Genomic DNA, 24969 nt, shown 5'->3' with positions numbered 1-24969 from the left:
TGCTTTAATTCAACATATAAAAATGCGTCAGAAGAAATCAATCCTGACTCCTACGTTTAAAATACTTCATTATAAAGTGCTTAAAAGCTAGAAGTGGAGATAATGAACGGCAGTGCATTGCCTGAGGTTGAAATGACTGGTAGCTAATATGGTCAGTGTGTAGTTAGCTGTAGGGGAAGGCCACCAGCAGTTGATACGCACTGGACCGTAGCTGTTTTGTAGAGTACATTCCAGTGTTTGTAGGAAATCATATTAGCTTTGGCTCTTTGTCATGGCTAGGTGCCAGAGCTTTGGATTTTTTTTAATACCCGTGTGTGTGGGGGGGGGTTTGTTTGTTTTTTTGGTTTTTTTTTTTTCCCAGTAGAAGAACTGAAAATAGCACTTGTTCTCTGAATAAGGAATTAGCATCATCACATTTCAGGAGTTCAGGGTACTGGTCTGTTTTTTTTCAAATAAAGGTGGCAGCAGCAATTTTCTCAGTGTAAGCAAGGAATGAAAGCCTGGGTCACTTCTTGCTGGTGTGGTTCTGATTCTTCCTTGAAGACCAGGTGAGCCAGCTCTTAAGGTGTTCCCGCAGAAAAGGTTTACTTGACTGTTGAAGATTAGCAGTGGTTACCCTTGCCAGTGATATGAAGGTAATGCGTCTAGGTGTGGTGGTTTGACCCTGGCTGGAGGCCAGGCACCTATCAAAGCCTCTCTATCTCTCCCATCCTCAACTAGACAGAAGAGAGAAAATACAGCAGAAGGCTCATGAGCCAAGGACAAGCAGAGATCGCTCTCCAGTCACAGTCACCAGCAAAGCAGATTAAACTTGGAAAAATTCATTGAATTTAGTGCCAATCAAAATCAGTTTCAGATAATGAGAATTAAAACAAATCTTAAAACACCCTTCCCCCACTTCTCCTTCATTCCAAGCTTTACTTTATTCCCAGTTCTCTACCTCCTTCCCACCAGCAGCACAGGGAAACAAGGAATGGGGATTAGTCATGACATGTTATTTCTGCCTCTGCTTCCTCCTCAGAGAGAGGAGGCCTTCCCCCTCTCCAGTGCAGGATCCCTCCCCTGGGAGACAATTCTCCATGAACTTCTCCAGTGTGAGTCCTTGCCACATGCTTCAGTTCTTCATGAACTGCTCAAATGTGGATTCCTTCCGCAGGGTGCAGTTCTTTAGGAACAGACTGATCCAGACACCATGGGTCCCCCATGGAGTCACTAAGTCCTGCTGAGAAACCTGCTCTAGTGTGGACTCTTCTCTCCATGAGTCAACAAGTCTTTCCAGGGGCCTGCTCCTCCATGGGCTACAGGTGGATGTGTGCTCTTCTGTGGACCTCCATGGGCTGCAGGGGCCTAGCTGCTTCCCTGTGGTCTTCACCTTCATCTTTCCCTGCAGTGGACTGCAGGGAAATCTCATCTTGGGCACCTGGAGCACCTTCTCCCCTTCTTTCTTCATTCACCTGAGTGTCTGCAGGGCTGTTCCTCTCACATGTTCTCATGCCTCTTTTCTCTGGCCACAAATTACTATTGTGCAATAATGTTTTTTCCTTCTTAAAAATATGTCATCTCAGAGGCAGTACTACCATTGCTGATTGGCTTTGGCCTTGGCCAGCTGTCTAGGAGCCAGCTGGTGTTGATTTCATTGGATATGGGGGAAACTTCTGACTCCTTCTCTGAGAAGCCACTCTTGTAGTCCCCTCTGCAGTAGTAGAACTTTGCCATGTAAACCCAATGCACAAACATAGGCCACTCTTCTTTGGTCCTTAGGCACTGAAAACTTCACAAGATTGACCAATCCTAGATTTTTCATGAGTTCTGAGACAGATGTGTGTACTTCTCTGCAGGTGCAACCTCCAGTAACCCTAGCACTCCTCTGGTGTTTCTGGTGTTAGTATGTGGCAGGTAAAAAAGGAACACAATTGGACAAAACAACCACTGCTGGTGGTTCTACACTGCCAGTGAAAGTTGACACTTTAGTATTTCAAATCCCTATCTCACTATCTCCTGGCTTTTTTTTTTTTTTATAAGCGTCTGAAAATGTAAATTTTAAAAGATTTGCCAAGTGATCATTTGTTTATCCTTTTTCTCTAGATTGGTGTTTAAGTGATGCCTCGCTAGATGTTGCTAGCTTGATTTTTAGAAACACCTTTGTAAAGGATGTTCATTAATGACTGATGGTATTCATTTGATGTATTTCATGTCTGAGCATTTTTGTGAGTAAAGTGGGTGTATTTTGTTCCAGTATTTGGACCAGCTATTTCCTTATCAAATCTTCCCAATATTTTTTTGTTCTATACCAAGATGGTGCAACTGGCCCTGGAGGACAAATGATACGGACTTTATCAGACCTACTGCTGTTCTTGATTGAAAGTTTTTCCCTGAGAACTTGGAAGGAATATCAGGATGTATCCCTCCTCCAGCAGAGATGACATATCTATTTGTGGGGGAGATGTGCACATAGCTTACACATAAATTACATTGAAGTAGTCTGTTCTCCTTTTCTTGATGGTTTTCCATTGGGATGCATGTCATGGACCCAGTGTCTTTTGGCAGCTGTTTAAGTGTAAGCAAGACACCTAAGCGTGTGACAGTGCTTTTAAATGAATGGGGGAAATGAATGGGGGGTCAGAATCAGGTCAAAATTAATCAAAATAAGAGGCATACACAAAGTAAGTTTGATCTGATTTTATTGGTTTAAAGCTGGAAAGTGGATAAGTACTCATTTCACCATTCTATCGGTTCTTAGCTAGTACGAATGTGCTAATTGTTTCTGTTTTTCTTATGGTGCAGGGCTACCATAGCATAATAGATTCATTTGGAAAAGACCTCTAAGATCATCAAGTCCAGTCCTTTACTAACCCAACACCATGTTCACCACTATGGGAAAAGGTAGCAGAATCCTTGTGTGGCCTTTGGTGTGTACATAGTGTACCCTGTCCTAGTCACTCTCCAATTGTCAACTAGATTATTTATTCTTTTTTATCTGACTTTAAATCTTTCTAAAAGATGATTTCAACATTCCCTTCTTACCATTGAGTTTTTATGTTCATCAGGTTTATGTCAGTTTTATTTTTTCCTAGTATTTTGATAGCGGTGTTAAGATAATGGCCAAGAGCTGTGTATTTTTTTTTTTTAGTTTTGATTATTTATTTTTTAGTGGATACTTCATGTTTCATTTGAACTAGTGTTTTAGTTCTAGCCATCCCTTATGAGAATATGGTTTTAACCCTTCAGTCCTCTGAAGTGATTGATTTGTTAGGGATAAAATGCTTGATTTAAAGCCAAACAAAAGAATCAACACTTAGAAGCAAGCAAGATTTGTTTTCTTTTAGGTATATGCTTACTAGGGATTTCAAGAGCATGAATAGTAGTGTTGTTTTTGATAGACTTGAAAATGTGTGTTTAGCTTGAATTGAAAAATGAGCAGATAATCTTTAAAGTAATCATTCCAGGGCAGGCTGGGATAGATTTCAGTGATTTAAAAAATATTCTATCCTGCTTATAAAATGAAGAGTTGAGATTATTGTGCAGTGTACAAATTTTCAGCTAGGAAAAATTGTCAGAATTTAGCAACCCTAAAACAGAGTAAGTAATTTCCTATGATTACCAGACTTAGTACCTGGCTGATAAAATACTACTAGAGAATTCACTAAGTGCCTTAACCACAAAGATCCCTTTCATAGTTTGAAGCACTGTTTTACAGTAAAACTGAGCTTTTAGGCCTAGTACAGTCAATAAAATACTATGATTTAGAAAAACCATAAAGCATTTCTCCACTTCCCTCAGTTCGCTAGAAGCAGTGTGTTGTGGTTTAACCCAGCCAGCAACCAAGCCCCACACAGCCACTCAACTCCCACCAGTGGGATTGGGGAGAAAATGGGAAGGGTAGAAGGTAGAAAACTTGTGAGCTGAGATAAAGACAGTTTAATAGGGAAATCAAAAGCCACACACAGAAGCGAAGCAAAAAAGGAATTAATTCACTGCTTCCCATGGGCAGGCAGGTGTTCAGCCATCCCCAGGAGAGCAGGGCCCCATCACACGTAACAGCAACTTAGGAAGAGAAACCCCATCACTCCAAACAACCCCCCTTCCTCCTTCTTCTCCCCACTTTATATATGTAGGGCATGATGTCAAATGGTCTGGAACATCCCTTTGGATATCCCAGTTGGGGTCAACTATCCAGCTGTGTCTCCTTCTAATTCTCCAGGCACCTCCAGTCTTCTTGCCAAAGGCAAAGCACAGAAGACCTTGGCTCTGTGTAAGGCCTGCTCAGCAATAACAAAAATCTCTATAACAGAATATCTCTATATTTGTTCTTATGGATCTTACGGATTTCTGCAAATCCATAGGAGCCACATAATAGCCACTGTAAAGAAAACTAACTCTACCCTAGCTAAAACCAGCACACAGTGTAAAATATTTGTACAATAATTGGTTTATGTTCTTTTAAAACTGTATTTTCATTCCGTCTAAATGACAGTATCTCAAGGGAAGAAAAGTCTGGTTTTTACAGAGGATTTTCCCATTGTCTGTTGTTCATAATTCTTTGCAATCCTGCTGAAGCAGGTGGTAAATGATACAGTGCAATAGTAGTATGGAGGTATATCCAAAAGCTAGAATTGAATCTCTGCTACTAAGTGTGAATTGGACCATAAAAATATATGAATTATGCTGGAGCACTAATTTGTTTGTTTTGTTCATTTTAATTTATTGCTCAAGAGTCTTAGGGATAAAACAATCACTTAATTCCGTGATTTGTCAAAATAGAGATGATTGCTTACTTTTTCATAGTCCTTCGTTTATAATATATCAGAAGGTTGTTGATATGGGGAGGCTGACTGATCGTAAATGGAAGTACAGAGAGACTTGTGAAATTAAAGCCAGATTGCCTGTCACAAGAAGATAAATCTGTGAGGAATACTATGCATGCTGATATCGTGCAAAAATTTAAACAGTAGGGAGCTGGATTTTTACTAAGCCTGAAATTTGCAGCCTTTGAATTTTGAAAGACGTAGAGAGATAGCAGATATGCAGGTTTTGTGACTCCTACAGTGGTCTGTAGTTTTCATCTAATTTCAAAGAAGCTTGAAAAAAATGTTGCCTTTTGGTTGGTACTTTGTCATGCTGTGTGCATGGTGAAAGGTGAATCTTGCTTGCCTCTGGCATTGACACAGCAGCCTACCCACAGTTACCCAAAATAGAAAAATTCTAATATCACCAAATTTGCAACCTATAGGTTTTGTTCTATGTTACACACTATAGCTAAAAAAGTACACAAGGCATAATCACCATTTCTGAAGCTAGTAAAGCTCTCTGCTTTCACTGAAATTTAGGAGATAATCCATTCTGAGATGATCTTTGTTCACCTGCAAATAATCTATGCAGATTATTACACAGCACGTGAATATCTCTAAGTGATTACAGTTCTAGATTTCCAGCTAGTACGTTCTTCTCTTTTCCTTCTTTCCATAATAGTAGGTTAATCATAAACTAGTATAGCATACAAGAAAGTTGTGGCAACTCAGTCATTACCATCTTCATTATCTTTTTACTAAGAAGTGCTGGATTATAATACCAAAAATCCAATTACATCTGGGTCTGGATGACCTAAACCTTCAATGGAAAAACAAAAAAACTGCCATTCTGCCTAGGGGTAACATGGAGTATCTTTAGAAAGTGACAAATTGATTTGGTTAATCTTGCTGAGCCTTGAGACTCCCCTGAGCATCACTGAGGTTTCCACCACCAGTCTTCTATTTTTTAATGGTATTCTTAAATCCTGAACTGTAAGGATTTTCTTAGCTCTGATGTTTGAAGGAAAAAAAAAAAAAAACTGAAACTTGGGATGTTGGGCAGTCTTACAGAATTGAAAAAAACAACCACAAAATAAGAATTCTAGTATCATTTTGAAAGCCTCATGATTTTGAAGATGAGCTGGTAGGTCCTGTCAGTCTTCTACTCAGTCTTTAGGAAAGGATAAAGTTTGTTTAGGAAACCATAAATAGCAGTGAAGTACTCTGATAAAGGGCATGAACTTTAATCAGATTTGAGGTTGTGAACATGGCTTCATGTGGTCAAAAGTAGCATCAAAACATCAGGTAAAGAGGACAGGGCTTCATGACTGGGCAGAAGAAGTTGTGTGAGAGCTGTGGTATCATGGTGGCGCAAGTGTGCTTATGTAAAGGTACCTCTCAGGACAGCACCTACAGCATCCTGATGTCCTGGGGGAGTGTAGAGGCCTTTATGGCTGGTACTACTGGGAATTCTCAGTCGATGCAAGGAGAAGCTCCCTCCATTGAAATGGAAAGGAGTCATGCCCTCTTCAGCAGGAATGAGATTTGGTTTGCCTTTGAGCAAGTCAGATTAATAATTTCAAAGTGCAGAAGAGTGAAATGGGAGCACTTGATGCTGGGCCTCCTCTGTTACTGACTCTGTGTCATCTTCACCACAAGATCCATTTGCGACATGGACTCTGGTCTGTAAGGTAAAATATTTTGGGCCTTGAGTCATTTCAGTGATTTCTGCTGAGCTCTGGTTCTACTGGAAGAGTTGGCTAGCAGCATGCTGTCCTCCCAGTAGGTACTTCTTGGTGTTATTCCTTCCAGGTAAAGAGACCATGCTATGAACTAGGTTTGAATCTGTTTCGTGAAGGAGCTCCCTTTGAGTTCCTGCAAGCATGCAGAGCAAGAGCACCTCAGGGACAGCTCATTGGAAATGAGCGTGTGGGTTATAGTCCAGCAGAACTGGCCTGTTCGACAAAATTAAAATCCAGTTATGGCTATAAACAACCTTTATTTCATACTGTGACTGATTTATGAAGTATCTGTGCGAAGTACAGTGGAACAGACAAGCACAGTAGAGGCTACAAAATAGAATGTGGAGTTACTGAAAGGGAGCCTAAAGTAAAGGGCGAATTGAAGTGCAGCGTGACGGGTCCTTGGCAGTGGTGAAACCAGGTTGCTGCACTAGCTGCAGCCCAATCAATAGTCAACCACAATAGCTACCAAAGACTTAAACCTTAATGTGAAGAAAGACAAGGGCATACAGAGGAATAAATTATTCAGTCTGCCACTCATCACATTCAAATCAAATATTTTTGGCTCCCAGGGTGAATTTGTGAATATTGCACTGAAGGGATAGAAACAACTGTAAGGTAGTGAGGTTACTTAAGGGAATGCCAGTGCTGTGAATTATTATAAAAAGTTTTCAAACCAGGCTTAGTTACTTAATATCTCTCATTTTACAAGTATCCAAAATAAACATGTGGATTGGATGTGATAGGATTTACTACTTAAACAGAGAGTAACTGTGCCAGTGTGTTCTGAGCACATCACAGAATGTACAAAACCCTGGGCTCTGAAGAAAAAACAGCAGTTTTAAACTTTACAGTTCCAAGATACATACAACGTGATGCTGCCCTGGAGTTAAAATCAGTCTTGCACAAATTCTGCAGCTTAAGGGGTTTTTGATACTACATGCTAAACTTTCTACTGGAAAATGGGTAATTAAAGTGACACTAAAATTCTTAACCTACCTGAACTCATGCTAGTTCTCTCAACAAATACCAGCATCAGTGAACCATGCTCTTAGATAATTCACCTCTTTTATCTTCTAATGAGGTGTGTGCATACGGGAAAGATAACTTCCACAATGTAATTAAATTAAAAAGTGAGAGATAAATATACTGCTTTTCATAAGAAAGCTAATGAGTGTCTTCAGTTCTTTTTCTATTGTAGTCTGCATGCACTCATGTAGGGTAAAGAAGAAAAAGAGCAATAGCTTTGTTCTGCACCCCTCTCTCTAGTAGTGACAGTCAGTACCATATGCTATGATTCTTCTAAATTCTGTCCTGAGATATATTAAAAAAAGATGTCTGCAAGACATGAACAATAGCTGTTCAGTTGTCCTTGGCACCAGAGGGACAAGATACAGCACTATATCTGATTTGGGTCCCAAAAGAGGTGAACAAGTTGCAAACTGCAGAGGAAAGCAAGAATGAAGAAGAGGTTGAAATGTATGCTATGTTAAGAAAGGCCAAAAGGAAAAGATTTGCTTAGTCTAGAGGCGGTGGTTGCACCCCATCCTCAAACAATTATTCATTTGGTAGGGTGATTCCCTTTCACCTGCTTGATCCCTGAAAGGAACTGGAGCTGAGCTGCCGTCACTTAAGTACAAGCAAGTGTTGCTGAGTGATGAAAGCCCGGAGTTCTGCTCCCACCTCCAGAGGCTACCTAGTATCAGTGAGTACCTGAAAGAGCTGAGTGAACAGAGCATCTACCCTCTATCAACCTGTTTGACTTTGTATACATGTGCCAAGTTTGAATGTTGCTATGTTGCTGTAACTTCACATGCCTGAAATAAAGCTGGTTCTGCACTCTCTGTGGTGTGGGGAGCCTTCTCTAGCAGATTGGAGGCACAGAGGTTTTGTTCTGCTGCAGCCTGCTGTTGTAGATGAGTAAATCAGGACTAAGGTGTAAGATTAGTGAACCCAAATGTCTTGACAGGATGCATCCAAAACGTTGAACATTTAAAAACTGGATCTTTGACTTTTCTTTGTCGTTTTCCCAGATTATTATTGATGTTATTATTATTTCCATAGCCACAGTATCTTGTAATAGGACCTGATCTGAGACTTAATGGGGATACTTTGCTATGCTTTGAACTCAGATATTTTTAGATTTGTAAGTATGCAGTGCTTCTTTACAGAAAAATTACTACAAGTTTTGATTTTAGCCTGATGTGTCTCGTAGGACACATCAGGGACCATCGGCTTCGGCAGACACTTCACAGTAATGCTTTTCTTTAGCCTTAAGAAATTCGAGGACTGTCTACAACCAAGCTTCCTTTTGCTGCCTGTACTCCATGCTTATGTTTTTAATTCAGCTTAGTACTTAGGGATGTTGAACCATTAGAGAAGACATTTTAACTTAGTCTTCCAAATATGTCATCTGTCTAACAGATGAAATGCATTGTTTGTGGTGGTAAGGGAGGAAGTCACCCTTTTTCAATTAAATTAGTTTCTTAATGAAAATGCAACAGCAGAATATTCTGTTTCTTCTTCTGCCTTATTTTCAATGCTCTGCCGCAGCTATATGGCATTTAAACTTTGAAAACAAATTTCATCCTTACCTTTTCTTGTGGTTTCTGGTGTGTTTTCAGTGACCCACAGAGATGACCATGCTGTCTGGTCTGCTTTAGATTTGATTAATTCAAAAAGCTTGTCTCTGTCTAGCATCACTACATTCTACAGGAGAGTGTTTACATAACTGGAACTGTGTGGTTTAGATGGGGAAGGAGGATTCTAGCTAGTAATTTGTTTTTTTTTTTCCTCCCTTATTCATTCTTCAGTCATGTTTTCTGCTGACATAACTTTGTGTTAGCTATTTTTCATTGTGATTTCTTTAAACGTGAGCAAGTTGATGCTTGTATGGAATAAGATATTTGAGCAGCAGTTCCTGAACTTAATTTTGGAAGGCTATCTCTTAGTAGCTTTTGAGTTTGTCTTTGAAGACCATGGCAGGCTTGTGAAAAACTTCAGTTAAAAAGAGCATCCAATGTATCTAAGAAGATCTCAAAGCTGATGAGTGAATTATCTGATCTGTCTTCATGAAATCCACAATGTGAGAACAGATATTTTCTGGTAATGGTAGAAGATGAACTAAAAATTAAATGCATGGTGGGTAGCAAAATTCTGGAGCAAGTTGTAAGTAAGAAATTCTTCAGGCCTTCTAACATGCCATATATAATTTTGGGGGACTCTGGAGAAAGAAGAGAGAGACTGGAGAGAATTGGACTGCTGACAGCTCTCAGATTTGTAGTTACCTTATGAGTATCATCTACCTCTCATGAGTCAAATGGACCATTCCTTTGACCAATTAAGCCATTTTTTAAATTTTTATAAATCTTTCTCAGTTGGACAGGAAAAGGAAATTAAGAGGTTGGACTGGGAAGGTATCATGCTATATAAAGATATGGCAGTAAATGTTAAATGGTTTCCACAATCTTATCAGTGCTTTCTGTGTTGATTGGCCTTGTTCACCTGATAAACATGGAACACTGCCTGACCACAGGTTAGTGTCTGCTCAGAAAGGAGAAGCCAGTTCTGGCATCTGCTTCTGGCCCTACTTGTGTGTAAGGACATGGGTTACTTACTTGCAGAAGGTGTGAATATAGTGGATTGCTTTCTGAAAACACACCTCCAACATGAATCAGGGACTGACACCTGACTGACACCAGCTTGTACCTGGATTGGGAGATTTTTGGCAAATGGGCAAAATTGTACTGAATTTGTCTCAGTAAAAGTGGTGTGATTTAGGCCTGTGAGCGAATTCCTACATCGTTGACGCTGCAAGAAATTATCCAGCCTATTTAAAAAAAAAAAAAAAGGTGCAAAGATTTTTCTGTAGACGAAGCCCCCACTGAAGATGAAAGCCTGGGCTTTTATCAAGTAATCTGTTAAATGGCTCCCTTTCTGAGACTGGCACACCTCTCTACAGAGGTACTTGACCATCATTTTCTGTAATGCAAGTTCATTTTGGGTTAAACTTGCTCTTTCTTCTCGATTTCATTTCACAATGGTTTTTGACATCTTCTTTAACTATGGAACAAAAGAAAAAAAGAAAAAAAAACTTGTTTGAACTGACAAGTAAATTGTCATATAACTTCCCAAACCCTTGGAGAGAGGTGTTGTAATTATACTGTGGGTTTTACTTTTTTATGGCTGTAAGTGCTAATTCATGTAACTCCAAAGTGAATTATATGTTTGAATTGTTTATATTACCTCTGGGCTTTGATGCAGTGCTCAGTAAAGTCACTCTGCAATTATTTTGCAGTTGTGTATATTGTTATGTGAATATCAAGTTGTCAGAGCATCATCTCAGCAGTTAGTCAGTCTACATGATACCTACTCTTAGGTAGTAAGTAATAATAAAACATAATGCAGCTAGCATTATGAAACGTCCAACTGCTGGTTTTCACCTTGTTTCTGCTAATAGAATAGGAGCCTTCTTTTCAAATTACTTCTCTGTCACCATCTCTTGTGTTGTCTGAGTGTCCTGTGAGTATCATGAGGGGGAAAAAGAAAGTTCCTCTCTGGCGAAGTTTTCCATTTGTTGCATTTTTAATTTTGCCTGATACAAACTCATGTTTCTGGAAGGGGTATTCTCCTCAGAAAAAAACTTCAACATTTTCTAAATGCAGAAAGCAGATTTGCACCCTAAGGGAACTGGTCACATTAAACAAATCCTTGCTTGTACACCAAGAGCCTGTGTACTGCATGGCTTTGTGCACTGGACACACCCTTTGGGGCATTTGGGTGTGATAAGTGCAGTGGTGACGTAAAGGGACGAAACATGAGCACAGCTTCAGGAGTGCTCCCCAAAGCCAACCACACTCAGCAGAGCTGCAAGGGAAGTTTTGCTTACCACTCGTGATTGTTCTTCTGAAGTGAGCTTTGAGCTGTAGTGTTTATCTTGAATCTTGTCCGATTAGACCTGAGTGCAGTCACTGTGTACTGAGACAAGGCATTGATACATTGGTCTCCTTTAAGCTAAACAAGTGTCTGAAAATAATAGCCTTTTATTTCAGGTTCCTTTATCTGCAGTGAGTATTTGCTGTGGTTTCTTTTTCGGGGCTACCATGGTTATTGTTTGTGTGCAGAACAGAATTGTGCTACCTAGGAAGGTGAGTTTCAGAAACAAATGGGAGAACTGGCCAGACTTGGTAACTACTGTCATTTTTTCAAGCTGATAAAGTTGCTTGCACTTAGAATAGAGAACTTACAAAGGCCTTCTTTAATTTTATCTAGTTTTTAAAGAATTGTATTTTTCTAAGATTCACCCGAAGTTACTGGATAATCCAGTTAAGTATTTAATTAGAACTTGAGTGTAATCTGTATGCAGTAAAATTCTCCTTGAGTGAAGTACTAATGAAAAAAAAGTTTTGCTCACTATCTTGCCTAGTCCAAACTGCTAGGAAAATCAAAGCAGTTAATAATTATGAAGCATTTTAGAATATTTCTGTAACTCTACAAACTCTCATAATTCATCTCATTTCTGGGATGCTAGGCAGACATATAGTGTATGTGCACTTGCTCCTTCACTGACACTTGTCAGCATCTATTAATCATTTCTTTTGAAGGCTTTTTTTTTTACATAGCAAAGTATTCCAAGAGCATAAGTCTGAGCAGAGGGGTAATTCCCAATCCACAAGTGGCAGTGATATGACAGGTAGTCATGTTAATGTTTGTTATGCAAAGAAATGAACCCAAAAGGGGACAATCCCAAATAGGGCTTGTGTTTATTTTCATTCTGGTGTGATAATCAGCATAATAAAATGTGTTCGAATGTTAACCTTTCAGACACCATTAACAGTAGTTTTGGGAAAGGTTAGCTACAGCCTTAGCACAGAGATGTTAAATTCATCACCTTTGGAGTTCTCTAATAATTGAGGTTGAGATTTTGCATTTCATAGGAAGCTAGGCTTCTGAAGGAAAGATTGATAAAGAAATGCGGGGACTATGTTTCTCACAGAAAACCCTATAAAAATGTTACAAAATAGTAAGACCTTAGTGCATTGTGTGAGGTTTGTATGGACCTTGAGAGGCCCTTCTTTGCTTGCTGAATCAGCCGATGTGATGTCCTGCAACTTGGGAAGTTTAACTGAGGTCATGATCACCCAAGACCTACTTCTTCCCAAGGTAATTTGGGGAAAAATGACCTCCACATTTATGTAGCAGTGTAGCATATCCTAAACTTGCAACCAGTAACAGCAGTAATGTTCATTTGGTCATGAAATATAAGACTGAGAGCAAAGTGCCAGTAGGTTCCCATAGAACATAAGGGAATACAGATTTTTTTTCCTTTTTTTTTCTAGTTGGCGGTTCTCTTTGAAAGTAGTCTAAAAGGTTTTCCGAATCATTTTGCTTCCCTGAAGTTCTGTTAGGAGTTCAAATGCAGTGAAGAAGTACTCTGCACTGAAAAGTGCCATATGCCTCATCTGGCTGCTTTTATGTTAGAAACCCTTCTGCTGGGAGAACATGATTGCTGGAGTAACTGTATGTGAGGCACACCAGCACTTTGGCCATTCCTTGTGCTGAACGGAGGTTGCCTGGAACCCAGGTTCGGGCCCTATGGCAGGAAACATGTTGTGCCATTGTCTTACTAGAAAAATGATCTTTCCTTAAGTGCTGTGTATGCACCACTCTGAGTGAAACTGTGAGCTCTTGGCTCTTGTTAACCAATTTTGGGGCTTGGAAACAGATTCCTCTGGGCCTATATTACCACATGCTGCTATGTGCTATACTGCAAATACTTGTCTAGTGCAATAGTGTGACTTCAGAATGCCTTTTGCTGAAACAATAGCCCATGGACATCATCCAGAAACAAAATAAGGCTGCATCTGTCATACTCTGAGATGCTGAATTACTTATCAGTTGTTCTGGTTTCCTGGGGAGGAGAGTGGGACGCAAGAGTTAGTGTGGGCTGGACACCATTCCTAGGGACCAGGTTGGATGTCGCTGTTCTATTTTGAGCATTACCTGCACAGTGGTGGTCAGACTGTGGCAGTTGGCCTCAGACCGCCTTTGGCCCTGTGTTGATGATTTTGCACATAGATCCTTGGCCAGTGGCCTGATTTGTTCTCTGAGTATGTTTGAAAGATTCATGTTTATATTTGGAAATAAAAGATTTGATTAATTTTGCTCTGTGCTCTCTGGTTGTTGTTTGGTTTCTTTTGTTTCTTTTTAAGCTGAAGTTTTGCAATTCAAGCATTCGTTCCTCCTGCATTATGTCATCTTGACTTTAAGTTGCCAAACTGTAGTGCAAATTCACTTTTAGTTCTTTTTATGGGAGATAGTCAACTAAAGATGACTATTTGCATTGAGATTATAAGCAGTAAGCTCAAGGTCATTACCAACAGTTACATAGTGTTTCTGGAGTAGTTGCCAATCTGTTACATTTAACTGCATTTCACGGGGGAAATCTCACCTTCTCACCTCCCTGAGCCAGGCTGTTTCTCTTCTGAAGAGTTTCTATCTACCCTGCTAGAGGAAGTGAACGCTTCTGACCTGGCAGGGCCCTAGAAATTCTCCTCTGTGTCTGTTGGCTTAAGGTAAAAATGTGTGATTCAGAGGTACACAGAAACAAAAATATCAATATACTGACTCCATTTCTTTCAATCTTTGTTTAGGTACTTCCTTTCCCCAGTCAGGTGGTCTACAACAGAGTTGGAAAGTGTGGGAGTCGAACTGTGGTTTTGCTTTTGAGAATATTATCAGAGAAACATGGATTCAACCTGGTTACGTCTGACATACATAACAAAACAAGACTGACCAAAAATGAACAGGTAAGTTACTCCTGCTCATCTTAGATCCTGTTTTCTTATTACGTGTACAAAACTGAGAAACAAAGGCATATGCTAGCAGATAATCCTGCTGAAAAGATCTATTGCTAGTTTGTCCTGAGTAATCATGCGGAATTCATCATTCTCTAAGTGACTTTATTAATAAGAAAAATGGGTGGCAGAGCCAAGAACATTACATGGCAGCTAATCAGCAAAACTAACTTCCAGTGAGATAGCTCTTGAATTTAGTCAGCATAGCAGTTAGACTACCAGTGAGGCAAGAAAGGTTAGTACGGTGAGTTAAGTGCCAGCAGCATCTGGGACATGTATTAATGATCTGCAGGGCACAGCCATTTATCGTATAACCAGAAGAGCTTATTCAGACATAGCCTGGGTCTTAAACAGAGCTGGAGTAAATAATAGTCAAAAGGGTCTTTTTTGCTGACTTTATTAATTCACTTCTGGTAACCAGTTGCTTCAAAAAGTTGTTTCCGAGGGCCATGCTAACCCATGTTACTATAATATGACATGTCCTTGATCCTATCTCAGCTTCTCGCTTATCTGTCTTTTTCATGTTTGTTGCACAACCCTCACTGAGGGAAGTGAAAATACCACATGAAACCTCTTTACACAGACACCATTTTTCATGTTCCCTTAAAGTTGTAGAAGGATTATTTTTGCAGCTTTGTTTCTATGAAAGATCCAGTTATTTAAATTTTCTTCTCTTCTGGGTATGCATGTGCCCACTTCTGTTGGTAGATTGATACAGATAGTGCAGGAAAACCTCAGACTCAAAGTGCATGTCTGTAGACAGATGCTGCACACATCGCCCACTGCTGCTATTTTGAGCTACTGATCAGGTAAAGGCTGCAATTGCTGCCTGTGTCACTTCTGGAAATAGTAGCCTGCAAACCACAAAAGGATGTGTGCAATGATCAAAATATGGATGTGGGCCTGCCAGTGACACTGTGCTGTGATTGGGGGTCATTTAGTTGCAGCATGTAGATGAGCACAAGTTTGTTATTTTAGATGCTGCAGTTCATTCCAAATGAGAATTTAGGAGCTGATATTGCTCCTGCAGGTCCTACCTTCCTCCCCTTTAAGGTGTCCATTGGGGTCCCGCCACAGCTGGCTGACCTAACACTCCATAAGTCAAGTTCAGCCAGAGGTGGGGTCCAGCTAGGCAGGGCTGCCATGCCAGCCCAAATATTCTGCTGGATTTGGGATTTCTGTGGGTGGGACTGCTTTTGTGTTTTGGACTGTTTGGGTTTTGTTTGTCTCTTTCATCAGTTTTCATTGCTGATTGGGGGACATACCATAAATCCCCAAAACCTCTTAGGTGTTAGCAATTGCCAGCTTTCACCATGATCAGCTTCTTCCTTTCAGTTCTGTTCTTTCTTTGGTAGGTGGATTTTCCTTTGTTAAAACATGATATAAAATCACTTCTTCACAGTCTTCTGTGCTTTAGTCCAGCATGTGGAGATTCCAGAGAGGCCCGGACTTACTTTTGATGCAGGCGATACACTGGCAGATAATTATCTGCATTACCTTTTGCCTTCCCTAAGCGGTTGAGTTACTAGATGACAAATGTGCTGGAAGTATTGCTACAGACCTGATAATTTACTCTATAGATTGCCCTGCTATAATTTGAGTATCTTTATTTTCATTTATGGTTTATTTCTGTAGTTACAATAGGCTCATAACTTCATGAGTACTTTTGCTGAAAAGTGCCTTTGATCACCAGAAAACATACTTGGAGATGGTAGCTATTCTGTTGTTCAGGACATTTTTAGTTGTCTTCTCAATTTTCAAGAGCAGAATATGAAAAAATAAATTATGTTTTCCACCTTCAATGTGGTGTACACCAGAGGAAGTTAAGGCAATGAATGATCTTAGGCTCCAGGCACTGGAACGAGAAAAAAGAGAGCTGGGCTGTAGGATTCCAGCATGAGCATGGGCTTCTCACTTCAGTTGATATGTCTCTCTTCCTTCTGTCATTTCTCTCTCCTGTGTTTGGTTAAAGCCCTGATCCAGCCAAGACTTTTCTGTAAATGTTTAGTTTATGCAGTCTGCTGTTGTTAAATAAAGTTTAGCATGTAGGTGTTTTTAATGACTCTGGGGATTGCACATAATTGGAATCCATATTCTCACTGCCTTTTCCAGTCTCCTTCCTACTAAGAAATTTTCCCAAATTATGTGTGTCTGCCAGCAATTAGAAGTGCAGCCTTTGAACATCTGTGGGCATAAGGGAGTGAGTTCTGGAAACAGATGTATTAATATATGCCTTGCCATTTGCTATAATATTTTCAAGTAAATTAAATACAGGAAATAACACATAATGTTAAATCTAATTGATGTGGCTTTAAAATGCCACTCAAACAGTTGCAAAATGAAGTCTTCCCCTGCCCTGACCTTGTCTTCCACTCCCATTTTGTTGCATTCAGGGAAGTAAGAATGAGTATGCTTACAGGTATAGAAATGCCAGTCACATACAAGAGTAATTGGTAGTTTATCCTCAAATTATTTCCTTCTACCACCCATCATTACGGCTGTGCAGCCAACTTCATATGCAATTCCAATTCAACACACTAAAAATCCATCACTAATTTTTCTTAAATGCTTTTAAAAACAGAAAATTGGTCATACCAGCTTGGGGAGGTGAAGAAATTCTTGAAACCATTCCAAGCTTTGGAGAGCTGAAAATGAAGGTCTAGTCTCATTCCTGGGAGTTGTGAATTGTTTATGGAAATGAGTACTGAGATGAAAGTGATATACTAAAATTCTTGTAGGTACTTGTGCCTCCTGAGCCCTACTTGCCTTCAGTAGAGACTGAAAGTAGTGGAAGAATGTAAGGAGCTCATAAGATAGATAGAGAGATGGGTTTTTTTCTCCTTTTCATGTCAATATTAGTGGAGACCATAGCGTGATCCAGCAAGACTGCACTTGGCAAATCCCAGTTGCCTCACCATTTTTATACTTTTTGACCTTGGATTCACACACTGAAATACAACATCTTAAAAAAAACAGTAACATTTTGGCTGTTGTTTGGGTGGGATTGTTATCTGATTATTTCCTTTTGTTCCCAGTAGAATTTACTTATTACAAACCTCAAACAGAGCGGTGTTGCTCTGAGTGGTTAGCACAGGGACTGGACTAGCCATCTCCAGAAGAGAGAAAGGTGACCTGTCTCAAAGGCCAGAGCTGAGTTTTTGTGCAGGAGCAATGCTGCCCCCACGTTTCTCCCCTCTCAGGGAGGGCTCCATCCAGCCCTCCTGGAGTCACTTCACGGTGCCATCTGCTGGAGCGTTATTTGCAATGCAGTTCCAGCCCATTGCAAGTTAATTTCCAGAGCAAATCAGTTTATTTTTCAGCAATTTTCACTGAAGCTGCCTAATTCCTGTAGGAGAGCTCTGGGCAGCAGTGAATAAGAGGAATAGCTGTTTATGGGCCCTAATCCTAGCAGGTAGCTGCTCCTTTTGTATTTCTCCAAGTATCTCTGCAGCTTCTCCCTCCAACCATGGATGTGTTCTGACTCACCTCTTCCCTAACAGAGTTTGCCAAGGCTGTTTATCTTCTGCTGCTTGTACCTTTCTATTTTTTTTCAAACTTAGGATGATATGATCATCTCTACTTTTATGTATGTCATTCTCCTTCATTCGTTCCATCCAAAAGTACTTGTTTTATTCAGCCGTCATGTTCTGCTCACTGTTGTTCCCTGTGGGCCCTCTACGTCTTATTTTCTTTCTTGTTTCATCTTATAGAAACAAACATACAAACAGACAAAATATAACAACCGAAACCAACCAACCCTGAGAGACACTGGACAATTTTTCTTTTTGTTGTTTTTTGGTGGTTTTTATTTTTTCCCTTAACATAATCTTAGAAGGAGGGAGGGATCACTATGTCTTTCTGAGCAATACGTTTGGGCTGTTAGACTGAAATCAGTTCAGGACAGCATGATGAGAGAGGGAGAGGCCCATGGGAAATATGGCCACAATTTGCATGTGGCCATGAGCCATTACAGTTATTTATTTTTCCCTCCTGACATCTGTGTGTCATTTCAGTTGAGCCTTACTTACCCTTTTGGCAGGGTTTTCAGAAGAATGGGTTTCGTTTGTTAGTCCTTATGCACGTTGTAGCTTTATCCACATCTGCTTACAAGTCCAGTTGATCATTAAGTGTCTAAATATGAAGGTATTCCAAGTCAAAACAAAATTCTGTTTCTGCTTCGGAGTAAGCTGTTGTCTTAGCTCAAGAGATTGAGTTTGTAGCAAGAGATGAAAAAAAAGCCAGGAGCCAGATGCTGTCCTGCACTGTGTGCATCTTTCCAGCCTCCCTTTGCTCCTGAGGCCAAAGTGTCTGTGCTTGTCCAGCAGCAGGTTCATGTGACACTGACATCAGGTGAAATGGAGTGAGAAACGTGGCAGTGCTGTGATGTGAATCTGCTTCCTGATAGCGAATTGGTGCCAGCCCTGGGGACAGCTGGGAGCCAAGGGAAGCTCAATGTGGTGCTTTGTAACACTCACATATACCCCCAGCTAAGTTTATCTAGCAGTGGTCTACTGGAGCTGCCTGTGTTTTTAGATTTAGTGGGATTATTTTGTATGGGTGTAGTGTAGTATCTTTGTCTCCATATTTATACTCTAGTAAGGTTTTTTTCATTTATTCCAAGAAGGAATTGCAGAGTTGACCATGGGGGCGTGAACAGAGTTTTTATACCAGATCAGTAACTTCCTTCTGCCATCTTCCTTCCTTTCTTCATGCAGATAGAGGAATACAAGTAAAATCCAAAATCTAACATAACACTTCATAGAGTTCTGAGAATTTCACTTCTCCTGTAACTTTTCTCAGTAAAACAAAAAAGGAATCTCTAGTGGGCTGGCTACCACAGAATCTAACTGAGGCATCTGATCCAGAGGCTCCAGGGCCTTCTATTGTTTGATTCTGCAAGGTGAATGAAGAACACAATCTTTTGGCTGAGTTACCAGTTCTGAAGAGGTGTCAACGTGTTGGTTTGCTAGAAAAGTCTTTGTCTCTTCAGAGCATGAAAAAATACTCACTTCCTTTGTGCTAAGTATTGCAAAGCTTCCTGGGCTTTCTAATTCTGAGCTGGATGAGGTTTGCTCTTCAGGTTTATGAATTTCTTGCCCAATGCATTCATATTGTACTGAAGAAGCTATGCAAAGACCTGTTTGTGCTTCAATCAAGCACAGACTCCATATATGATTAAGGAAGGGGTGCTATTCCCTTCCTGACTTTTTTTTAATTTCTTTTTAATTTTTTTTTTTTTAATTGCACATCTTCTCTCCATATTCTCTTGTTTCTCTTTTTTCTTTATATTGTCTCTCTTTTGGTGATCTTGTCTTACATTCCATTTCTTTGGAAGCCTTTTTAACAGATAGATATGTAACATATCTTGCTATACTTCCTCAAACTTAATATGCTGGGATGTATAAGGTCACTACCTAATATACCTTGATGTACTCAAACTAGTTGGGCAGGGAAAAGTCCATCCTGAGTAGATGGACAAGCTGAACTGTTTGCTTCAGTGGTCATCATACATGTATGTGTATAGAATTGTTGAAGACAGAGGGAAAGTAAAGAAGGTCTGTAAGTATGTGCACTTCTTTATCCATTCCTGACAGTTAAATGGCTGTGGCTTGTGTTGGCTGAAAGAAGAAGGCAGGGTATGTGTGCTGGGAAGAAGTGTAGGATGCAAGATGGATAAGGAGCAGTAAGATGTGACACACATTATAAAAACCAGTCTTTTGAATCTGGACATTACAAGGGGAAAAAAATTTGCAACTCCTGTCTCTTAAATGTAGTTTGGTATTTGCTATGGCATGGACAGAATTTTTCACCATGCTCTTTTTGCTGTTCCACACATGCCAGTCATTTTCTGACCACACAACAGGCTGGACTCTGTGTTTTTGCTTATTTTATCTATGTCAACTATAGCATTCAAGTTCCAAGAAATACATTTTTTAATTAATGTCTCCTTAAAGGTGATTAAATTTAGTACATAAATTAATATGATTTAAATCAGAACATGAGGTTCACGATCTTACTTTTTTTTCCCCCAATGTATGAATTGCTTTCTACTACCCAGTTTGTAACATCAGTAAACCTGTCATTTCAAGGGCATTTGTGTTCAGTGTCCGTAACATACCCTGTGTTTGACACAGAACAGAAAATTGGAAAATAAATCTTATTAAATTAATAAGAAGGAAGCAAAATTAACTGAAGCATTGACTCTATAGGATGATGCTTCACTAGACACTTCCAGTTTCCTGTAATTCATAGCTAGAGCTCAGCTTACACAAAATAGGTTACCATATCCATGGTGTTGTTTACATTATTCTATTTTAATGGGCTGAAAAATTGAATTATTATTTATTTTTTTAAAAAATAATATTATTTGAATAGGCCTGAACTAGAATTTAGCATCATCTTTCTAAAAGTGCCCATTTAGTTTGTACTCCTAATTTGTTGTAATAGGAAAAGGAATTGCAAGTCCTGATTTCTGTATTTAAACAAGCAAATCAGTTGGTGTCTTGGCTGTGCTGGCAGCGTTTATTGTTACTCAGAAATGGCCATTGGCTCAGCTCCTGCTTTCTGTTACCGTTTCAGACATTTTACATTTTTGGCATTGGGGTGAATAGAGCTAGTGTCTTCAGAGGGCAGCTGCCATTTGGAAAGCTCTTGCAGATTTAGAAAGAGTTTAGATTTTTCCTTTAGTTTATGCCTCTCTTTATACTGATACCCACTTCTGGAAGTATTTTGGAAGTACATAAGCTCCATGGTAGCAGAATGGTGTCTGCAGCTCAACCTTTCTTGCTTAGACATAAAAGCATGCTGTCTTGATGACAGTGTTTGGGAGGGATAGTGGGGAAGGAGGTCCTGAGTAATTTAGACTTGAAAATTATATCATCATATGTTGTTTGCAAGTTATGTTTGTCTCAAATTGTGCGTTGATGTAACGTGAAAAATTTGATTTGTTAATTCTTTTTAGATGGAGTTGATTAAAAACATAAGCACTGCTGAGCAGCCCTATTTATTCACTAGACATGTTCATTTCCTCAACTTTTCAAGGTAAGGCATTTTTTTGGTCAAAAATCTTATTCATTGATTTCTATTAGTTGTAGTACGTAAAACATTTTCCCTCTTTTACTTCTAAACAAAACAATGCAGTTTTTTTCCTTCCTTCTGGCACTAGAATTCACATTCTGAAGTTGTTGGGTTTTTTCCCCCCAAACTCACTTTTCTCTAGCGTAATTATGTACGGTATGTTTGTGAAAAGCCAGAGTGCTTTTATATGCTTTTGTTTCTTGAGATGATTGTGATGTACGATGTTTCCAGTCAACATGCAAGAGATGGTAACTTAGGTCTTTAAACTGTGCACTTGTGTTTTAAAAGAGGCAGAACGCTTCTGTTAACATTTCATCTCTGTATAGCCAGACACTAAAAGGAGATTGAAAACTGTACTGAGTTCATTAATTTTGTGCCTGGAATGACTCTTCACCAATATAACCAATTTAATTTTGTTCTGACTAAATGGTCCCCATTCCACAGGCTCTGGAAGTATTTTTAAACCATGCAAACAGATTACACTCTGTATCATGGGAGTGCAGTTTCTTCTGGCAGATATTTAAAAGTATGCAGCAAGACTCTAGGGACTTTTATAGCATGGAATGTGAAGAAAATTGAATTTGGATGAAACTTCTAAGGAATTTTTGGAAGGACTTGAATGAGTGATGCCAGTTAGCATTTAGCCAGGATACAGAGGTTAAAGCTGACTGCAGATGGTTATTGCCCAGGCTGTGAATTCAATCTGGAAATGATATTCAGGAACCATGCTAGCTGTGCCACCAGATTGGATTCCTTGTATTTAGATCTTAAAAAATTTCTGTAGAATTATGAATGTACTGCAGATCTTTGCAAGAGCTTGCCTAAATACGCAGCATTTTGTTTGCATGGTAATGTGAGTGCATGGCTTTAGGCTTCTGCAGACAGTGTAGTAAGAAATTATAAAATTGGGCGGTCGTGTTTAGTTTTTTTTTTCTTAGAAAATAAAATATTTTGAGCAACTGGAAATTCACTTGATATAGAACTTAACTATGGGCATAATTTGTTTTCACATGGAAACAAGAAGAGTTCAACAAAATTTTGGTCTTCTGTGTTCTGTCTTTCTGATTCCTTGAGAGTTCTATTTCTAATGTATTACCTTTAAAAAATAAAAATCACTCGGACTTCACACTCTTGGTAAATGATCTCTTTCCTCTTCCAAACTGCAAGATCAAAAGAGTAGCCACATGTGAGTGTCAAAGAGATGTTTCCTGATTAGACTGATTTTTTTCAGATGGTACTCAACATTAGGTATGAGAGAAAAAGATCAACAGTCTTAACCTCTTGCTCCTCCCTGTGGATCCCATTTTCTGTACCTATGGTACATCCTTGCCACAAAGGTAGCATGTTTCTTCTGTAGCGTGTACATGGTGTATCTACAATGTATTTACCTTTTTCTTGCAATAAGAATCTGCGAAAATTGAAAACAGTTACATAAGATGCATAAAATGATTTGTCGTTCTCTTTTGGCTCTTCCTTTCAGGCAAACCTGAAAACATAACTTTTGTTTTATTGAGAGTATCTTTGGTTTAACTAGTAGGTGTAAAGTAGCGAAAAGGCTGATGAATCTTCTAAATCAGACAGCACTGAATTGCAGCAACATTGCTTACTAGTGTTCAGCATTTCTTAGTGTTTCTGAGAAATTAAATATCTTTGGAAGTTTTAGTCCCTAGTTCCAAAATTTATTAGCAGTGTTATACTTAACAGTGAAGTAGCATGCTTTGTATTTTCTCGGTTATTTAATTCTAGGGTGATTTTTTAAACTGATTTCATTAGGAAAGGGATTGTCAAGTATTGCATTTACAAAAATTTCAGGATGTGATTTAAATACACATTATAAATATTACAGTGTTTTTGAAAGTGTTCTAGTTTTGCTTGATTTCTTCAAACTATTCGTTTATACAATCCTTCCTATCTGTAGTGGTTAGCTGGACTCAGATTGTCTATGGAATACTGTTTTTCCAATTTGCCTCAGCTTTTCTGCCAGTTCAACATGAAAGTCATGCAAAACTCCTCAGACTAAAAGAATGGGGCTCAGAATATTGATGTGGTGTTTTCTGGCTGACAGCTGGAGACCTCAAACAATAGCTTGGCATGAGCAGCCAGCACAGTGGGGAGCAGAACAGATGGACAGGGATGGGTAGGGGACAACAGTTGATTCCTGACTGCAGGTTTAGGGCAGCTCTAGATCCATGAAAAGCTTAAAGATCAGCTTGAAGATTAAAGAACCCTATTTTGATGAAACTTCATGCTCCCTTCCAGGAAAAGGCATGAGGCTTTCTACATGCCATTGCAGCAGAGCCATTACTGGAATCCAAATTTTTGCAGGCGTAGCAATTTTGGACATCAATCCAGTGACTCACTTCTCTTGCTTGGCATTTTATACCTTTGAAGCCACGTTTTTGTTCACAGGAAGGGTTAAGAAACAATTTATTCTCCTTCCTCCTGCATATATTGAGCTGGCAGACGGGTAGGAGTTAGAAGGCATGTTACTTTGCTGCTTTTTTGGTAGGTCACATTTAGAACAAAAGAAGTCTCTTCTGCTTGCCTTGCACCTCTCTGCTTGAGTGTTTTCAAGATGTGTAGGGATTGCGTTAAGCCATTTAGAACATGTCACCAAGGTACTAGAGAAGCAGAGAAAATGTAAGTAGAGTCATGAAAAATGTGAACCTCATTTGCTTTGGCTTAAAATGGAGATGTAGAATCATTTAGGGTGGAAAAGATCCTTAAGATCATCAGGTCCAATTGTTAACACAATACTGTCAAATCTGCCACTCCATGTCCCGGTGTGCCACATCTACATGTCTTTTAAACACCTCCAGGGATGTGGACTCAGTCTCTCCCCCAGATAGCCTGTCCCAATGCCTGACAACCTTTTCCATGAAAAAAATTTTTCTGGACATCTAATCTAAATCTCCCCAGCGCAACTTGAGGCTGTTTTCTTTTGCCTGGTCACTTGTTTCTTGGCAGAAGAGACCAACCTCTACCTGGCTACAGATCTCCTTTCAGATAGTTGTAGAGCAGTAAGGTTTTCCATGAACCTCCTTTTCTTCAGGTTAAACAACCCCAGCTCCCTCAGCCACTTCTCGTATCACTTATTGTCTAGACCCTTCACCAGCTCTGTTGCCCTTCTCTGGACACACTCCAGCATCTCAATGTCCTTCTTCTAGTGAGGGGCCCAAAACTGTTCTGAGGTGTGGCCTCCTCTGTACTGAATAGAGGGGAAGATCACAGCCCTTGTCCAGCTGGCCACACCTTGCTGATACAGGCCAAGATCCCACTGGCTTTGGCCATCTGGGCACACACTGGCTCATGTTTGGCAGCTGTTGACCAGCACCCTCAGGTTCTTTAATACCAAGCAGCTTTCGAGCCACTCTGGCCCCAGGCTGTAGTGCTGCTTGGGGTTGTTGTGACACAAGTGCAGGACCCAGCACCAGGCCTTGTTGAGCCTTATACGATTGCCCATTGATCCAACCTGCCCAAACCCTTCTACAGAGCCTTCCTACCCTT

General features: G+C 39.7%; 1 protein-coding gene across 1 annotated transcript in view; it reads left to right on the top strand.

Annotated features, from left to right (window-relative positions):
* Nucleotides 1-24969, top strand: part of UST (uronyl 2-sulfotransferase) — a 151222-nt gene that overhangs the window by 56668 nt on the left and 69585 nt on the right. The window contains exons 3-4 of the mRNA XM_066178877.1: nt 14182-14337; nt 21347-21426. Of these exons, the coding sequence (XP_066034974.1) occupies nt 14182-14337; nt 21347-21426 (236 nt within the window). The remainder of the gene's footprint in view (nt 1-14181; nt 14338-21346; nt 21427-24969) is intronic.

This window comes from Chamaea fasciata, unplaced genomic scaffold (assembly GCF_029207755.1).
Source record: "Chamaea fasciata isolate MVZ Bird 193981 ecotype frontalis unplaced genomic scaffold, bChaFas1.0.hap1 SCAF_3, whole genome shotgun sequence".
Lineage (NCBI taxonomy): Eukaryota > Metazoa > Chordata > Aves > Passeriformes > Sylviidae > Chamaea > Chamaea fasciata.
This window is presented reverse-complemented; position numbering and strand designations above follow the sequence as displayed.